Here is a 19,059-nt window from a genome sequence, read left to right on the forward strand (position 1 = left end):
TGTAGTGGAGTATAAAGGTGAGTCCAGACAAACTCTTCTTCTTCTTCTCCCTCTGCAGGTGTCTTCCTGATCCAAACATCTGAAGTTTCTGAAACTGACCGGATCTTTTAAAAAAACATGTTTTTTTGTTCCTTGTTCCGACCACAAACACACAGATCTTCACAGAACAACCAGCTTTTTCTTTGTGTGTGAAAACTTTTATTCTGAAAAGATGAATTTCAACATATAAAATCAGTCCCTGTCAGCTGCGTGATCTGATCCTCTGAAACAGTTTGTTCCTCAGACTGCAGCTTCTTCACAGGAAACACGGAGCTCAAACAAACTTTGCTGTTGTCACATGTAGAAAAAATTAAAACCTCACAGAGGATGGAAAAAATGGCAACGTACACGGATAACAGACACTGAATCCACAGTCTGTAGCGTCTCTTGCGGCTGAAGAATCGTCCATGAAGCAGCAGCAGCAACGTCCTCAGTGGGCGTTCTTGGAGCAGCAGCGGTGCAGGAAGTTTTTGAAGAACTTCCTGAACTCGGTGTTGAAGACGGTGTAGATGACGGGGTTGAGAGCGCTGTTGACGTAGCCGAGCCACGTCACCACGCTCATCAGGGCCGGTGGGACGTGGCAGTCCTGACAGCGAGCTCGCATCGTGTGGAGGACAAAGAACGGAGTCCAGCAGAACAAGAAGGCACCTGCAGGAGGAGGAGAAGAAGAAGAAGAAGAAGATGAAGAAGAAGAAGAAGAAGAAGAAGACGAAGAGGAAGAAGAAGAAGAAGAAGAAGAAGAAGAAGAGTTTGTCTTGTAAGAAAGAAACACCAAGAATTTCACTTTTCACCTGCTGACCAACTTAATTACATACCAAACTACTAACTTATCTATTAACCCTCCTATCTGACCCTGGATGGATTACCGAGCCCTCCTGGCCTTCAACTACATAATGTCACCCAAAGAGATTACCGAGCACAAACCATGAAGAGACTCAAAATAACCACAAAGACTCATAAAATGACTACAAAAAGACAACAAAAAAATAAAACAACTACAAAAAGATGAAAAAGAGCTGCATAGACACTCACGACTATGAAAAGACCAAAACAACTACGAATAGATACAAAACAACCTCAAAGAGAATCAAAACTACTACACAATACTTGAACAACTAGGAATAGATACAAAACAGCCACAAAAAGACTAAAAGCAACTACAAAGAGACACAAAACATCTATAAAAACACTAAAACAACTAGGAATACACACACAACAACCACAAAGCGACAAAACAGCCAGAGTGAGACAAAACAACTACAAAGAGATACAAAAGAACCACAGAAAGAGGCTAAACAACTATAAAATGTATGTGTCTTGCTCCTGTGTAGGAGGGGTGGTTGGATCTTTTTCATGTCTGTGCCCAGAATGTCGCATAATCATGTATCTAACCTAACTACCAATCTACCAACTTGCATTCAGACCTAATAACAGGATGCCACCTAATTGTCAGATTAGCTAATCAGGCACAGCTTCAACTTCTAACTGACCTGCCAGCCTAACTTCCCAACCGGTCCACCAACTTGCTATCTCAGCACCAATTTACCTGCCTACCTACAAATCTCCCTATTTCTCTACCTGTCACTCTACCAACCAAAATTAGAGAACAACAGACAAGTTTACTTGTAAATTGACTTTTTTTCCTGAATGAAGATCCCTGAGAGGATCATAACACCAAAGAACTGCATTACTGAATCTGATTCTGTTCACTCAGAAACCAGATCAGTTTGATTCATGCTAAATATTTTATTGGTCAGACAATTTGCAAATGAGATACCGTATTCATATTGTTAAGTCCCTCTCAGGTCGCATTACTTAACTGTCAGATGAGCTAACGAAGCAGAGATTCGTGAGAACTACCTGCACACTGAAAATCGTGTCTGGCCAAGCTTTACGTAATAATTGGATTTCAGATTAGGGAGCTGCAGGATTAGCTGCAGTGTGCTAAAGGGAAGCACTTCGACGTATTAGAACCAACACTGAACGCTATTAATAGGACGACCTTTTCTAACTGATGTGTTAGTGCCTCTGACTCGACATCAGAGGTGGAGATGAGGCGTTCAGGTACGCTCAGCCTCTGACCAGATATCTGAGATGGAGATGAGGCGTTCAGGTACGCTCAGCCTCTGACCAGATATCTGAGATGGAGATGAGGCGTTCAGGTACGCTCAGCCTCTGACCCGACATCAGAGGTGGAGGTGAGGCGGCCAAGAAATACAGTGGGATTCATAGACTGTATATAAGAAATGGACGAAGTCATTGTGACGTCTCCCGTTGGTTTGGCGATTTTTTGCAACCTATGAGGACTGCGGAGGAGTGACACAATGAGACGTCGAATACGTCTAAGGTAGCAGCAGCGACCTGTCAATCACAGTAGCCCCGCCCTAAAGCATACCCCGCTTTATGGTCTATTAGACTCTAAATGGACCATAATGTACTAAATGAACATCATGCTGTATTGAAGAAGACTTGAAACTAGAGATTGAGACCATAAACTCATGTTTACAATGTTTACTGAGGTAATAAATCAAGAGAGAAGTAGAGTAATTTTCTCATAGACTTCTATACAACCAGAGGAGTCGCCCCCTGATGGTCAGTAGAGAGAATGCAAGTTTAAAGACACATCTGCATCGACTTCACTCAGCAGTAATACGATTGCTAAACAGGAAGTGAACTCACCCACAACGACAGGAAGCACCTTCATGGCCTTCCTCTCCCGGTTGTTGATCTTGGCCGTCTTCCTCCGGCGAGGGTCCGGGTTGAACTTGATCTCCGCAAAACTGACGGTCGGCACGAGGCCGTCCCTGTACCCTGACGAGTGGAAGGGCTTGTCCGGGGACGGGAAGGCGGTCGGCTCGTCTAGATTATCCGTCATTTCCCGCTCTATGATGGGCGGCAGCGGTGGCGGCAGCGAGGCCAGCGGCGGCAGCGAGGCGGCGGCCTCCTGCAGCTTGCGGCAGGCCTGGATGCTGCTCTTCAGCTTGGCTTTCCGCGCCTCCTCCCAGCGCCGCAGGCCGCGAAACATGCCGCAGTACAGCAGCAGCATGATGGGACACGGGATGAAGAAGGAGCACACGGACGAGTACAGGACGTAGTCGTCGTTCTCCAGTTTACACTCGGTGGTGTCGCGGCCCGGCACGTTGTTGATGCCGAACATGATGGGCGAGGCCACCGCCAGGGCCACGATCCAGGTGGCCGACAGCAGCACCGTCTGCCGCAGGTCCACGTGCTTCCTGTTGTAGTTGAGAGGGATTAAGACGGCGATGAACCTGCAACAATAAGGGAGAGTTTACGATCGGCTGCACCTGAAATAACAAACTGACAGCCTGGACTAACTGTGGAAAAAATGTTTTTATGATATTCATTTAAAATGTTTGTCAGGTTAGTGTTTATGGCATTTTTTTGGCTGCATGGTTCATTACAGCCACCAACAATACCAACACAAAACATCCTGATGATTTAGATATTCTTTAGGCTCTTTTACGACGTTTCAATTTCTGGAGGAGCTATAAGCAAGAATACAACGGTGCATCCTTTGCGGAAGTCTTTTCTGCACCGAATAAAAGAGGCGTGACACACAGCGAGTACTGCAGGGATGTTGTATTTTTGTGTCTTTTTTTCCTCGCCTCCTCTGCTCGCATCTCTAGTGGGTTAGACTAAGACACAAGGAGAGGAGGCGAGGAAAGGAATCCAGGAAAACAAACTGGGAAATGGGAAAGGCCCTTAGAGCCAGCACCAGTTACCAGTGGGGGAAGTACATATGTACAGTTTGTTCTGAGGAAAACTCATGGGTGGTCATTAAACATGCTTTATATGAGATTGGCAGCGCTTTGCTTTCCTCCACTCGGCTCTCAACGCGGCAAAGGGTGATCGGGCGGCTAGAAGCTAACGGTGCTAACGGTGCTAACAGCGTTAACAGTGCAAACTTCGGCAGCAGTGCTGAGCTCACAGTGTTGATCGGCGGGGGAAACCAGAGGGTGGGTGCTGTACGCCTCCACCACGAAGCAGTCGGTCGGAATGGCGTTTTTCAGCTGTAACCGTTGTATGAAAGCAGTGAAGAGCTAACATGCACTGAAAGCAGCGCAGCCGGTGCACAGAAAGGAGAAGCTCGGATAACAACACACAGAGAGAGATAGAGTGACTTCATTCTTTGCTCAGGTCGACATTACTCCATTAAATATGTCTCTACGTGCTGCTATATTAATGCTCTGAATCCTGTATATTGCACTTTTAAAACGTAAAGGGGTTCATCTGCCTGAGGAAATTTCAGCACGATAGCTTGAGGTATGCAGGTGGCGCTGCTCTTCAACAGGATCTATATTGGACTTATGGACAGAAGACTTCTGACTGGCTGATACAACTTAATAACAGTCACTTCATTCAGAGGCTCCTCTTGCTCAGGCCCCTGGTCCTGTGTACTAATCCGTCCCTGATTGGCAGCAGGTCATCAGTCAGTTTGCTGTTAAACCCATCCAACCTGCAGAGGGACCAGAAGCCCGTGGCCCGGTGGACTCTCTGCAGACCTTCAGGATCCGCTGAATCATTCTGAATCTTAAACCTCTAACTGCTGCCGGCGGCTACAAAAAGCTTCGGATCATCACCATCAGTCCACGTTAGCTTCACTGCCTCCATCAGTCTCTGACCTAATCGTATTTATCTGGAGTCGCGACATCAGATTTGAGGAGCAGCTCCGATGTTTTCATCCGTCAACATCGGCCGACAGTTCGGATAATCTCATTGCGTCAAGCTAACGAGCGCAGAGCGAAGCCGGCTGTTCATCACCGTGAACGCAGCCTCCGATTTTTCTTCTTTTGGTTTTACAGGAAACAGACATAAAATGTCATCGTCGTATTTCCACATGAGAGTGAACCGTCTGACCCCGACGACCTTTCTGATGGAGAGCTGAAACTCCCAGTGTGGTGTCCCGTAGGTCTGTGGTTTAGGAGTAATCGGCTGGTCGACCCGGACCAGAAGGCCGACTAAAAGCTCCGGTGAGAACTTACGGCAGAACTTTGATTCTTCAGTCTCCTCTGATGTTTCTGCAGGGTTTTTGTTTGAGCTGCAAAGCTGCAGATTTTGCATCTTCACTTCGGAAAATTCACCGTGATGTAAAACAGCTCTGGTGAAACATTCACTCACATCTTTTAGATATTTTATGTTTCCTGGAGTAATTCATGGACTTTAAACCCCAACGATGACTGCATCTGTTTTTACTCATACTGGCAGGATGTCGGTCCTTCTTTCTGCCTCTGAAATATTATACACACATTTTAATTCTCCAGATTTTAAATGCAGGACTTCTAATTGTAAAAGTATTTTTACACTGTGGTAGTATTACTGTAACAAAGATCAGAGTACTTCTCCCACCACTGACGAGCTGACGAGTACAAACCACCTAAAAACTTGCAGCAGGTCGAGCGTCAGACGGACGACTGCTGATATCAGCATTTAAATCCTGTTTTCGCAGACTGACCGGCTGAATGGTTGCGTGTACCTGTGCAGGTGAGCACTGACCTGTCGATGCTGATGGCGCAGAGGTTGAAGATGGAGGCGGTGCACAGCATCACGTCCATGGTCATCAGGCCGTCACAGACGGTGGTGCTGAGGGTCCACACGCCGCCCTGGAACTGAAAGAAACGCGCTCAGTCCGTTCACTCGAACGCAACATTAACATACAAACTACGCACACAACAAACACATTGAAAATCTGGAAAATAAATAGATAACACATAATAAATACTACAATAATAAAATAATGCACACATATATTAAATTAATAAATAAATTATACACTAATAGACAAAAATGTGAATAAATAATCTATAAACGTGCAAATATTTAAAACATAAATAAATACTTACGAATTTAATAAAAGTACAAATTAACAAATAAATAACATAAATAAATCTAATAAAATAATCCATTTAAAAAGTAAATCCTTTAAAAATCGGAATGATATAAAACAAATAAATGCATTAATGCAAATTAAAATTATGTGAATAAAATACTTCAATGAGCATATGAACACAACATAAATAAATACAAATATGAATTACCCTCTAAAAAACTCAAAAATTATTTATTTTAGAATTAGTCATAAATGCTCTTTACAAATCACTTAATTTACCCCAAAGACAAGAATATATATCAAATTGAATTACTTTACTTTTTGAGGTCAAATGTTTGTCGGACAATAAAAACAAAAACTGTTTGAATTACAAACTAAACAAAAGATAAACTGTGAGGAGGAAACAACCTGATGAATGGATTAAAACACAAACAAAAGAATGAAGGGAAACTAACAAACACGGACACGCTGTCATTGTTATTTGTGAGGCCCCTTTAGCTGACCTCGGACCCCACAGCTGAGCTGACCTCCGGAGGAATGTACAGTGTGTGTCTGTTGTTCTCTGATGCACAAAGACTGTAATAGCACAAGTGTTCATTAAGTCTTCACTGTTTACATTCATTCAAAGTGGATCTCGTTAATGAAAAGTGGATTTCCTGCCTCCATCAGTCAGCTTGTGATCGCTGCGAAAAATAGTTAAAGGTTAATTAATTAATGACGATAAAGCAAATAGTAAATAATATCAATTATGAGACGATCGTGTCACTCTGCTGCAGTCAGAGGTATTCAGGGTCCGCTCAGTGATGTCACAAGAGGGGCGGAGCTTCACCGAAGAGTTAGCTGGAGTTCAGCGACAGTTCACTGATTTTAAAACTCAGAATAAATTATTAATTATTATATTATATTATAAATTATACACTTTCAAAAGAAAATACGAATAAATAATTAATAAAAAAAATATATGTAGTTGAATAATCACAATAAATACATAAATAACTAAATAATAAAAATGCAAATAAAATGCACAAACAAATAAAAAAATTATGAAAATATCAAAGAAAAAAAGCAATTAACTATATAATGCAAATTAAAAAAGAAGTGAATAAATATATAACTGCACATATACATCAATTATAAAAATAAAACACTATATATATATTACGGTGGTCTGAGGGCTATCTGCATGGTTAAAAGGCTTTTCAAAAACAAAAAAACATGAAAGCATCACTTCAGGTCTTTAAAGGTATTTTTAAGGAATGGCTTTTGTGTCATTTGGTCAATTTTTCCTTTTAAAAACTCAACAAGGAAACTAAGCTCTTAAAAATACCTAAATATGTTACAATTAATGAGTTGCCCCCTTAAAAAAACATTAAAACACAATTAATGATGAATTAAAGCGATGAAGGTATTCAGCTTCGTAGTGACAGTTTTCCTGCCGACTGAAGTTCTGAATCATTTTTTGACGACCTTAATGGAAATAGATGAAAAACAAACAACCTCCACTCAAGGTCCATTTGTCCGCGTGTCTTTGAGCGTTTGAAGGTAAAACATGATCTTCACCGGCAGTGAAGGCCGGCTTCTAGGTCGGCATAGAGGACGCGTCGTGCTCAGATTATAATGAGGTTACACCACCATTCAGAAAACCACTTCATCTGCTGAAGAGCTTTATTGACTGTGTGATTGAGTCTCCAGAACAAGCCAGTAAGTGGCCCTTTAATTGAGATGGCTTCGTCAGCTTAGTTATTTCAATTTAAAATATTCAAACGTTGAAGCCAATATGGACAAGAATCTGTAGATAAGAGGTGCAGAGAGAGATCAAAATAATTTAAAGTTCTTTGACAGCTGAGCAAACTCAATTTGCTGTTGAAGAACATGTGATGCGGTCGAAAGCTCTGATACAAGTAAGTAAACCTTGATTTGAGATTGTTTCATCTGATAGTTGCAGCTGTTACATTTGTGTACAGTAAAATAATATGAGCTCTTGGCTTTAAAAAACATTGAACTGATCCTCTGCAAAAGTAAAATGAGTAATACCAGAAATACTTTGTTACGAGAAAACTCCTAATTCCTGCATTAAAAAATGTAATTAAATGCGCTGAATTCAATATTCAGATCATTAAAGGACCCGTATTAGCATTTCATAAATGTATAATAATCACCCAAAAATAAGAATTGTGTTTTTGTTAGCTTAGAATGAGCCGTTTATATACATATACGGAGCGGGTCCTCTCCTCGGATGATACTATGGTGGCCCAGAATGGACAAACCAGACACTGACGGCTCTACCTGAGGCCATTCACCTTTCTTTTTTTTTTAAACCGTAGTCCTTCTAAACGCATGGCACAAGTTTCAGTCGGTTGCAATCTGCAACCTCACCGCTAGAGGCCGCTAACTCCGACATGCTTCACCTTTAATATAGCAGCAAACAACTATCGTCTATGTAAAGATATAACGGAGTAACGTCTACCTGAGCAGAGAATCAATATCTTTCTCCCTCTGAGTGTGTTGTTATCGGAGCTTCTCTTTCCTTTGTTGACATAACCGGGTCCTGCTTTTAGTGCATGTGAGCGTGCATGACTGGTTAGCTCACGGCCGCCGCTCTGCACTGCGCTCATACGGTGGTAACAGCTGATAACGTCTTTGCCGACAAACGGCGTCATGGTGGGAGCGAAGCGCCCGCCCACCGGTTCCCCCTCAAGTAGACACTGTTAGCTCTGACAGCGCTGTTAGCTCTGTCAGCGCTGTTAGCACCGTTAGCTGTCGCCATGTTGAGAGCCGTGTGGAGGCAAAAGATATGCTCAGAACTCCGTACTGAATGTAGTACAAGTACAACAATATTAGCATCAAAAACTACTTAAAGTACCAAAAGTAAAAGTACTCATTATGCCAAATTGCTCATTTCAGAAAAATATATGTAAATGTTACAGCAAGTGGGTCATTATTGCGAATAAACGCTGACAGGGTGAGTATTTTATATGCAGCTAGTTCAATCTATAATAATAATTCACAATTTATTAGTTGATTTATATTTCGTATTAATAGAAGTAGAAGTAAAAAATAGCAAAAATCATCTACAAGTATCTCTAAATTGTACTTCAGAGGCTGTAAAAGTGAGATAAATCATTTTATTTATTAGTTATGAGGCTCACAAAGAGCTCATCGTCGTTATCACTTTCATCATAAACCTCACAGATGTCACTGATTAATTGTGTTCCTGTTATCGGATGTGACACCTTCACAATTCTAATAAAATACAAACAATTATTTTAACAAATTGCAACATTATTGCAACATTAAAGCGATGAACACATTGAAGCATAACAAAATTATAACACAGTAACATAATGTAGATTATTCTCAAATAATGAGTACTTTTGGTACTTATGTGTATTTTGATTATTTTACTTGAGTACAATTGTGACTCCATGACTTTTACTCGTACGAGAGTATTTGTACGCTGTGGTATTGCTACTTTTCCTCAAGTCATCACAATGTTATTTATTGTACCTATATTTCTATTTGTTTACTTGTTTCTCAATGTTTAATCACACTTTTATGACTAATGCAGACCGTCCTCTCTTTTAGATTCAGGTTCATATTGATCCCATGTGAAATTAAAACTCTTAATTCTAAGAAACAATAAACTTTCTCTTTGTTCAAACTCAGCCCATCACTTCCTCTTATCCCGGTTCTTATTGCTTTTCTCATCACTTTTATTAATGTCTTCCGTTGGGTTTTCATAGTTGTTTTTATGTTTTTAATATCGGCTTGCTGTTAAAAAGAATTCCTCAGTAAAGATCTGGTCATAAGGTCACAAGATGAAAATGTACCTGTTGTGACCATCTAAAAAAAGGAATTCTTATTAAAAAATGTTTACCTTAAAATCCCATTAAATTACCAATAGGCCTACAGTAACTTATTGATGTACTTTAATGGGATGATTAATGGATAAATGAATGTTTTTTATATATCAAGGGGTTTAAAACAACCATATAGCCTTAAAATGAACAATTAGCCAAATGTACTGGTTTACCTGCGTGGTTTAAATTATTTTAAGGTGTAGAACTTCTTACCAACCCCTAACCAAATCACATGACCGCCATCCTTTAACTTAGACCTTGAAATATCCGTTTCTGTGATGACTTCCGGGCTTTTAAGTTACTTTTGAGAGATTTTTAACCATTTAAAAACTTGATATACCATGCAGATACACCATTAAAACCCCCTTACTGTACTGAGCTAGACGACACACGGATAACAGAGAAAACATGTCTAATGTTTTTTTGTCAGCAGCAGCTAATTAATGTTAATTACTGGGAAAGTCATGCACCCCTTAGAATTTACATAATTTGATCATTAAGGCGTTTTAAAGGGGTAATGTGAAATTTAATGGATCGTATATTACACATTGATGTGTAAATTGGGAACAATGTCAAGCACCCCTTAGATAAAGATGTTTAGGTTATTGCTGTTAGGTTATTGCTTTTCTAAATTAATGGACAAATTAAGGGAACGCTGGTCACCTTAATTTAAATGAAGGTGTTTGGTGTGATTTCAGGGGTAAGGGTTATTTGGGTCATTTAAAGGTGTTTAGGGTATAACAAAGTACCCTGAACTCAAACTAACGTGTAGGCTAATATTTCTACAGACAGCGTGGTGCGGTTGATCTCACCTCGGAGTAGACGAAGAGCGGCAGCACGAGCACCGCGAGCATCAGATCCGCCACCGCGAGACTGACGATGAAGTAGTTGGTGGTGGTCTTCAGCGCCTTCTCGGTGAACACGCTCAGACACACCAGCAGGTTCCCGCAGATGATCACCACGATCAGCAGCACGCCGAACAACAGAGCCGGCACGTTGTGTTCCCCCGCGGCACCTTTTGGAGCCGCCGCCGCGCTCAGGTTGGCCGCCATCTCCGCCGCGGCTCCTCCGCTCCGTCCCCGGTCCGAGCCACAGCAGCGCGGCCACCGAGCTCTCATGAAGGCCGGGCCGGACTCCGGTTCCCGCACTTTGGTCTCATCATGTTGTCACAGAGTCAAGACTCTAACATGGAGCTCCAGAGCGCTCCGGTGCGCACTTTACGCAAACAAACTCCGCGTAAAACTGGATGGAAACAGGTTGAGTTTGGTTTTATCCACAAAATAAAAACACTCATTTACACCGCTAACTCATAATTGTTAAACAAGTGCTCATCAAGTTCTGTTTGTCCTCTTGAAAAAAAACATTTTGTGTCTGAAGATGACAAAACAGATTTGATCAAAAGCGCAATAAAAATACTCAAATCATGATAAAGTGGAGGAGGAAGTCCATGTCTCTGCTCTGGTGAAGAGTGACGACCAAGCGAGGCGTCTCTGCGGTCAAACCGCGGTGAGTGTGTCGGACTGCGGGTGTTTACCTGCAGCCTGCTAAAGGCCACTGGGGCCAAATTAGCCGATTAAAGCCGCTTATCAGCTGCGCTTTACGGTGTCCTTCAGTCCTTGAGCTCCAGCAGGACACAGTCTGTCTATCTGACTGTCTGTCAGTCTGTCTCTCTGTCCGTGTGTGGGTGCGCGCGTGTGTGAGGTGACGAGCGCCCGCTGCAAAAAATATCCACAATTTCATTTAACAGTCAATTAATTAAAGAGGGCAGAGAGGTGCAGTAACAAGAAGCGAATATATATATTACACAATATTATAAAATACAATATATAGGCTACACATAAACCTTTAAACGGCATTATTTCACTTTAGAGGTGTAATTAAAGACATTTAATGGGATTTTGTTTAATTCCTGGTAGATTAGGATTATGACACATGATTATACACAGATCATGAGTGCTTCACAATAGACATTTGTCTCTGTGCTTTAGTTTCATGTCTGGCGGTTTGTGTGCTCATAATCTGTTCATTCATTTGGAAAACACGACAACTAAACCCCTTAATTTCCAGAGCCTTTAATTAACAAGTAAGTTACTCCTTAAAATGGACCAAAAGCATGAAAGCAAACCCTGAATATTCACTTTTATTCAAAATGTAGGTCATGTAAGAGAGTTGTTTTATTTACGCCTTTTGAACATCCTTAAACCATGGAGATAAACCATTAACCATCTTCATTAAGATGAAAATTCAGGTATGTTTTTAATATTACTTGGTTTATTAAAAAAAAAATTCTTCTGCCAATTCAAAACTGCTTAAATAATGCCGATAATTCAGGTAAACTCCTTTAATATTTAATATTTAAACAATGTGATAGAAGACACAGAAGTCAGGTAAAGAGGCCCCCTTGTGCATCATTTATTACTAGATGTGAAATAAAGTTTAAACCAAAGCCTCTTTAGGATCAAAGAGTTTCAAAATAAAAGCCTTCAATACTCTTGGAGAGATTTGGAGGTTTGAACAGGTTGACATTATTTGCAGTGCAGAGTGAAGGACTAAACTGAGCAGGGAACTGCTGGGTTTACAGGAGGAATACCCCCCCCCCCCCCCCCCCCCCATAGTGAGCAAACTGCAGGAATCCTCTGCTACCGTTTAGTCTCAACATCTGGATTTTTTTTAAATCAAGAGATCAGACTCACATCATGGAGGCTGAATACAACCTGAGTGAAACTATAAACCATTTTCATGTTGTGGACATACGATCATTTAAGTACGATGGCTAGGGTAGTTGCACCGTGGTTTTTGGCATTGATGCATGGCTAGGGTGGTTGCACAGTGGTTTCTGGTTTTTATACATGGCTAGGGTGGTTGCACAGTGGTTTCTGGCGTTAACATGGCTAGCGTGGTTGCACAGTGGTCTCGTTTCATACAGGGAACAGTGGTCTCCTGGCTGAGAGATCGCTGGTTGTAAGTCCTGTATTTGTTGGACACATCCTCCTCATTTCAGTCACATGACCTCAATTGTTTCCAGGTGACACTGTCTTGGTGCAACGTCCTCAGTGTTTTTCTAAAATCAGAGCAGTGATTTGAAGGAAACTAACTTTGATATGCTTTCGATTTGTATTCTTATTATGATTAAAAAATGTGACGGAACAGTCGTAAATGTCAGTTTTGTGTTCACAAACAACTAAATGTGATTACAGTTTAATTCAGTGTTGCTCAGTCATTTACATACTGCCGCTGACCTCCAGTTTGCTTCAGGATCCAACAGATGCTTAAACATCCTCCTCCTCCTCCTCCTCCTCCTCTTCCTCACCCTCCTGCCTGTGGCTGAGAGCAGAAGGAGCAGAGTAAAGAAAAGAGGAGGGAGCTTTATTGCCGTTTAGTCTCATAATATATTTTCTTTTCAGCAACGTAAACAGCTGCAACTTGAGCGTCACTGTTGACTTTTAGCTCTTGTAACACTCTTCTTCCCAGAACCTGACATTTAAAAAGAAACGACAGCAGGACTTCCTGTTTTTGCTCTGTTTTGTCGGCGAGTGACTTCAGAGGTTGTGAGAAGGAGTTGATCTGATGTTGTTATTGATTTTCTATCAGGTGTTCTCTGAATCAGGGTCCCTGCTGAGACCGACACAAACCGATCGGTGGTCAAATCGCTTTCATAGTTCTTCAGTTTGCTCCGCTGTAGCAATATGAACCCTTATTTTTCTATTTTGACCTTTAAAATTTTTAATTTAACTAATCATGAACAGCCTCCATGGGGACTGTTGAGGGCCTGGACTCTGACCCTGGTCTGAAGGTGTTTTTTTAATGTGAGGCCTTGTTATGATGATGGATCAGCTCGGCAGTGATGTCATCCAAACCTCAGAAACATTACACAACTAGGAACCAGATGCTGGTGATATTTAACTCCAGTTTGTAAAATACTTTGCTTTTTGCAAGTCCAGGTTTCTCTGAATCTCTAAAATGGAGGTGACGAGTGCAAAGTTAGCTCGACCCGAAGAGCCACAATAGCCACTTGTATTGAAAACACGTCAGGTTAAAATTAACCTGAATTTTTCTCTAAGGCCATTGGATCCCCTGACGAAGTCCTGGTGCTTCCTCCCCGACCATTGGTATAAAGAACCCCGTCAAGGACCACTGGATCCTCCACACATCCAAGGCTCTCTGAGTGAGCGGTTTTTCTTGAAGAGCCTTGAAGGTGGTTCCACTGGTTCTTGAGGAGGTTCTGGTGGTTCTTCAAGGACCACTGTAACATTTTCAAGGAAAACCAGGACCTACTCAAGGATACACAATCAGGAACCCTTCAACCCTTTTGAAGGACCACTGCACTGGGAACCACCTCAAGGACTGCAAGAGTTCCTCAATGTTCGCTGAACCCATCTCAGGAACCATTAGAACAACATTACGGAGTCACAAAACATCCTTGAAGACCATGGGACCTACTCAAGAACCCACAAAATCACTCGGAGGACCAGTGGAGCCTTGTCAAAGACCAATACAACCTCCTTTAGGACTGCTAAAAACCTCGTGAAAGACCCTTAAAACCTAATGAGGGTGCCACCATGTTACCACTAGGATTTTCAAGGACCACTAGAACCTTGTTAGATAACTAGGAGCTATTGGAACCACTTATACTACAAAGAGGTTAAACCCAGCAATGAATTAATCCTGATGTCTTGTCTATTTTATATCTTTCTCCTTTAAGAGAAGGAATAGGATCCAAGTTCATTTATAGACTGAATTAGTTCATAAAAGTTTTGTTTCAGCAGCAGAAACAAAACTTCCTGGTGGTCTATTGTTTTGAATTAAATATGTTTGTGTTCAGGACGTGGAGCTGAACAGGAGCTGATGATGGCAGCATTCATCAGAAACCTCACTCAGGATAATGAAAACAAAGTGTTTTCCGCTACGGATCATATGAGACTGTCAGAAACAGACGACCACACCAAGCCGTTTCATTTCACTGAACATGTTTTAATTTGTGGCAGCAGAAACGAGGCGGCGGCTCCCGATGACATCGACTCAGCCTCCGTCTGATTTACATCCTCCGATGACTGAAACTGATCACATGAACCTGCTGGAATCTCTGGATACACTCTGTTGTTCTGATTATATTTATGATCTATAACATGATCTGGAATATCATCCAAGGCCTCATAAACCTTTAAAGGAGCACGAGGCCTCCTCAAGGACCCTCAGAGGAACCTGCTCAAGGACCACCATACCATTAAAAAACAAAACATTAAAACTGACACAATTTAAAATCTCAGTAAAACCAAACGTACAGACTTTAATGAAAGACAAAAATGGTAAATCAGCTGCACAACACAGGAAGTAAATGACATCTCAGTACTTCCAGTCACTGTGGATGGACAGATGTCCAACAGCCTGTAAGACAGACGACAAAACTCCAAATGTTCAAGGACCCCAAAGACCCCTGCTGCCTCTTCTAGGACACCTGGAACTGTCTCAAGGGCCTTTGTAGCATTCAGGACTACAGACGAAACCCATCAAGGACCACTGGAGCCACTTCAATGACACCTGAAACTTCCCCAAAGATTCCTGTAATTTCTTTATGGAAACCTAGAAACTTGTCAAGGAACAATGCTGCCTCTCCAAGGACCCTGGAACCGTCTTAAAAAAACAATAATGTAATTAACAGCCAGTTGTTTTGTATTATCTGCCTGTTTGTGTCTTAAACACTTTACTGACTAAAGTTCTCTGCTGCTATCTGCTGGTCATTTTTAAACACCACAGCTACAAAAACATAACTGTATTTCCATTTTTAAAATATTTTATATGTGCATACAGAGCTTTAGAAACAGGTGAAGCTGTTTTATCAACATCCTGAGCTGAGCTGGTCTAAAACTAAGTGACGGAGCAGCAGAGGACGTGAAGAAACTCAAAATACAGACAGTAATCCAACATACCGCTGCAAGTAAACGCAAAGTAACAGACAAAGTAGCAGAACGTTTCTACATTTACAACAGAAGCTTTCAAATACGTGTAGTTAATGAAACTGGAGGAGTCCCACCATTAAGATTCAACGGTCAAACACAAGGAGTTCAATTTAGTAGTATACATTTCTCCTCATCAATAACAGGATCAGATTTAAAGTGATAATACAGTTAACTACAGGGTGAAACGTTTGTGATTTATTCAGGTTTATTTATATCATCCAATTAAGAGAGCTCAAATTAAAACACACATTAGTCATCAAAAGATATAGAACTAGTTTACTGCTGTGTGACAGCATCCAATCCTGTGGTTGGAATGTTGGTGGTGGGCGGGGCTTAGCTTTACATAATTTGTCACTGATTGGCTCTTTAAGGCTCAATGAGCTGAAAACATTTGTTGACTTGAAATTTATTCTGCGGTTTAGGCAACTTGGTTTAAAGACACAGTGGAGCTCTTGTGAGGTCATGTGACAGTGCACTCCCCCCTCATGATGTCATCAGTCAATGACGCCGTCGCTGAGCAGGAAGTGAGGTCGCAGCACGGACAGGATGGGGCTCCGCGGGGCCCCTGCCAGACAGTACGCCTCGTCCACGCTCAGGCCGCGGGACCGCAGCGTCCGCAGGGCGACGCCGCAGCTCTCCCTGCCGCCGCTCGACGTCACCAGGACGATGCTGAGGGGGCTGTCCAGCATGCTGAACCTCCGCCGCATCTCGCCGAGCCGAGCCGAGAAACTCTGCGGAGCAAGAACGTTGAACTGCGCTTTGGAAAAATCTTAATTAAAACTGTAAAGACGACATATTAGCGGGGTGTCGCTGGGGGTATACCTGGGCGGCCTGTTGGCTCGCCGGCACCGGGCCAGTGTCGGGCCGGACGACGGCGTCCCCGCACAACATCACTCTGAGCTGCTCTGACGGAGCTACCTGCCGGTCCAGCACCGCCGAGAGAACACCTGGACCAATGACAAGGAGGATGGTTCACCTTCTAACGTCACATGTACCTGGACACCGGTCAACACATTAACAAACATTATCAAAACACACTGATTTCTGGGTAAACTGAGCTTAAAGGAGGAAACTATACAAGTTGAAAGCGACCAACGTTGCTAATAAATGTTTTTTAAGATCAATATTTATACATCCTGATAAGTATAGTGGAGCATTAGGACCACTGTGGGGCAACAAAGGGAGGTTCTGAGTATACAAATAGTCTATTTGGGGATAAAGTGTTCCTTTAGTTTGAATATTTATAATGTTGTAATATGTCTTTGGTCCAGACTAAAATATCTAAACAACTGGATATCAATCACACATCAGCTCTGATTAATGCCAGAGAAGAAGAAACCTCCCGACCTTTCTGTGACGCCTGCAGCGCCTCGTTTCTGTCCGTCGACAGGAAGAGCTGCACATTATTTTTCAGTAAACTCTCGATGAAATCCTCCTGACTGGAAAAGCAGAACCGGCCGATTTCAAGACCTGCAACAGAGCGACGATGACGTCATGACAGGAAGTCTTCAACAGGACTACAAAAAGTTCAACTCTGATCAGCTGTTGACTGTAATCTGTCATTGAGGGTTAAAAATTAGATTACCGTAATGTCTGGTGATGGAGCTGATGGTTAAAGTTAGATTACCGTAATGTCTGGTGATGGAGCTGATGGTTAAAGTTAGATTACCGTGATGTCTGGTGCTGCTGATGATGCGGGAGCTCTGCTGCTGTTGCTGGCTGTCGGTGGTGATCAGGACGACATCAAACAGCAGCGACTCAGCAGGATTTTCCTCCAGCAGGCGTTGGTTCACTCTCTGCAGCGCCTGAATTATTAACCAAATCAAGAATGTTCCTTTAGAGCTTCCATCTGGTGTTATTCTATATTGTTCTTTTTGGACAAATATGGAGGGCTATGGCACAGAGGAAGAAGGTATATGAATGAATAATAAACTATTCTTACATACAGGAATCTAAGATGGATAACAATTTATCTCTACACACAAAAACAGCAGTAAAACGTTTTAAAATGCATGTTTAATTCTGACCTGCAGCAACGGGAAAGCAACGCCCATTCCGTACACACCATCACCATCACCAGATTCAAACACTGCACGAGTCGTGACCGCAACAACGACTGCACGATCAGCATCTTTCTGTAGAGGTAGACACAAAACCTGCATCTTCATCCAACAAACAATACTCAGCACACACAGGACGTGTATGAAATCACCAGAGGTTCATCACAGGACCAACATTAAAACACTGCTGAAAGAAGAAAAATAACATCATTTGAAGTGAAACCTGGCCTTTGACCTCATATAATCATGTTAACCAAAGCATGCTGCACATTTTAGAAAACGCTATTGAACAATGTCTCACTGTCTGAAAGAATAGTTGTGCTTGTTCTGTGCAGCCAGAGTCTCTTGAGTCTTGGCAGACACTCCTAATTTTAGCCTCATATTCTGCATCTGAATCCCCATCACAAAACATGCCATTTTATCATTGTGCCGGCAACAGGTGAAGGTATATCATAGTTTAAAATTGACTTATAGTGTATTTAAACTACCAGTTCCCGTTCATCAATTCAGCATACATAACACACACTATATATCCATTTTCATTTACTTTTAAAATAGGTTTGTCCCTATGAAGGCAAATCACTGTCAAAATCCGAGAGCACAAATGAGAACCACGTGCGCGTATTTTACTTTGACGAGCGCTTTTACATCACTCCGCGAGCGAAATTCCCTCTCGCGTGAGCAAAAGTCGCTCGCGAAACTTTAACCTGCGCGCTCGCGAGTAGTTTTTCTTGTTGACAGTAAGTGGGCGGGCCCAGTCTCCATTGTGTGTGTTGTTTGATTTGCGCGTGGATCTCATTTGCGCTCTCGGATTTTGACAGCGGACATAAAGCTCATTTACTTTATGAGCTTTATGTCCGTGATGTTCTATAGAAAATGAGGAAGCTGTCAATAAAATACGTGATTATTTAAATGCAATCTGGTGATAAACGCTGAGAAATGGCACAGAATACAGCGTGGCATGTCTAATATTTACCAGAGCTGGATTACATCTGGATTACATGATCTGTCTTTGCAGAAGAGACAGTCCTTAAAATAAAACCCGCCTGAGGTGAGTCTTACCTGCTTCACGTCGGTGTTCTGGATCGTGGAGAGCATGTCCGCCTCTTAGCTGAAACAACGCAGGTTATAAGCAGTTATATGCAGTCTTGACAGCTGAATCTACCAGTTTATTCACATGTCTCAACACAGTACTACCACTGAACTGGCTGTGAAACTAAATTAGTTAAAAGTTCCCCCCAGAAACAGAGAAGTGCCCGTTTAAGGTTCCGCCTCTAAAGGTTCCGCCTGACTGC

General features: G+C 42.0%; 2 protein-coding genes across 2 annotated transcripts; both read right to left on the reverse strand.

The window, feature by feature from the left end:
* Positions 1–44: 44 nt before the first annotated feature.
* Positions 45–10,865, reverse strand: LOC142947815 (D(4) dopamine receptor-like). Its single transcript, XM_076089668.1, has 4 exons — positions 10,560–10,865; positions 5,554–5,666; positions 2,719–3,308; positions 45–687 (listed from the first exon to the last, which is right to left on the reverse strand). The coding sequence occupies exons 1-4, from the start codon at positions 10,863–10,865 to the stop codon at positions 470–472; spliced, it is 1,227 nt and encodes a 408-aa protein (XP_075945783.1). The 3' UTR covers positions 45–469.
* Positions 10,866–15,891: 5,026 nt separating this feature from the next.
* On the reverse strand, positions 15,892–19,029 carry LOC142947817 (cytosolic 5'-nucleotidase 1A). The gene is made up of 6 exons (XM_076089670.1): positions 18,827–19,029; positions 17,732–17,839; positions 17,374–17,509; positions 17,052–17,174; positions 16,527–16,651; positions 15,892–16,435 (listed from the first exon to the last, which is right to left on the reverse strand). The coding sequence occupies exons 1-6, from the start codon at positions 18,860–18,862 to the stop codon at positions 16,199–16,201; spliced, it is 765 nt and encodes a 254-aa protein (XP_075945785.1). The 5' UTR covers positions 18,863–19,029; the 3' UTR covers positions 15,892–16,198.
* Between the last annotated feature and the right edge of the window lie 30 nt (positions 19,030–19,059).

Source organism: Anarhichas minor, unplaced genomic scaffold (assembly GCF_050575085.1).
Source record: "Anarhichas minor isolate MPS153535 unplaced genomic scaffold, ASM5057508v1 ptg000011l, whole genome shotgun sequence".
In the NCBI taxonomy this organism is placed as follows: Eukaryota; Metazoa; Chordata; class Actinopteri; order Perciformes; family Anarhichadidae; genus Anarhichas; species Anarhichas minor.

What these genes read in the sequence shown, in the direction of transcription:
- LOC142947815 (XM_076089668.1), bottom strand. Translation starts at nt 10,865, where the DNA reads ATGAGAGCTCGGTGGCCGCGCTGCTGTGGCTCGGACCGGGGACGGAGC. An exon ending in TGCGCCATCAGCATCGACAG is followed by an intron (nt 3,309 to 5,553) that starts GTCAGTGCTCAC and finishes TTATTGTTGCAG; the next exon opens with GTTCATCGCCGTCTTAATCC. An exon ending in GGTGCTTCCTGTCGTTGTGG is followed by an intron (nt 688 to 2,718) that starts GTGAGTTCACTT and finishes CTCCTCCTGCAG; the next exon opens with GTGCCTTCTTGTTCTGCTGG.
- LOC142947817 (XM_076089670.1), bottom strand. Translation starts at nt 18,862, where the DNA reads ATGCTCTCCACGATCCAGAACACCGACGTGAAGCAG. An exon ending in TTGCTTTCCCGTTGCTGCAG is followed by an intron (nt 17,510 to 17,731) that starts GTCAGAATTAAA and finishes TTAATAATTCAG; the next exon opens with GCGCTGCAGAGAGTGAACCA. An exon ending in GCTGCAGGCGTCACAGAAAG is followed by an intron (nt 16,652 to 17,051) that starts GTCGGGAGGTTT and finishes TCATTGGTCCAG; the next exon opens with GTGTTCTCTCGGCGGTGCTG.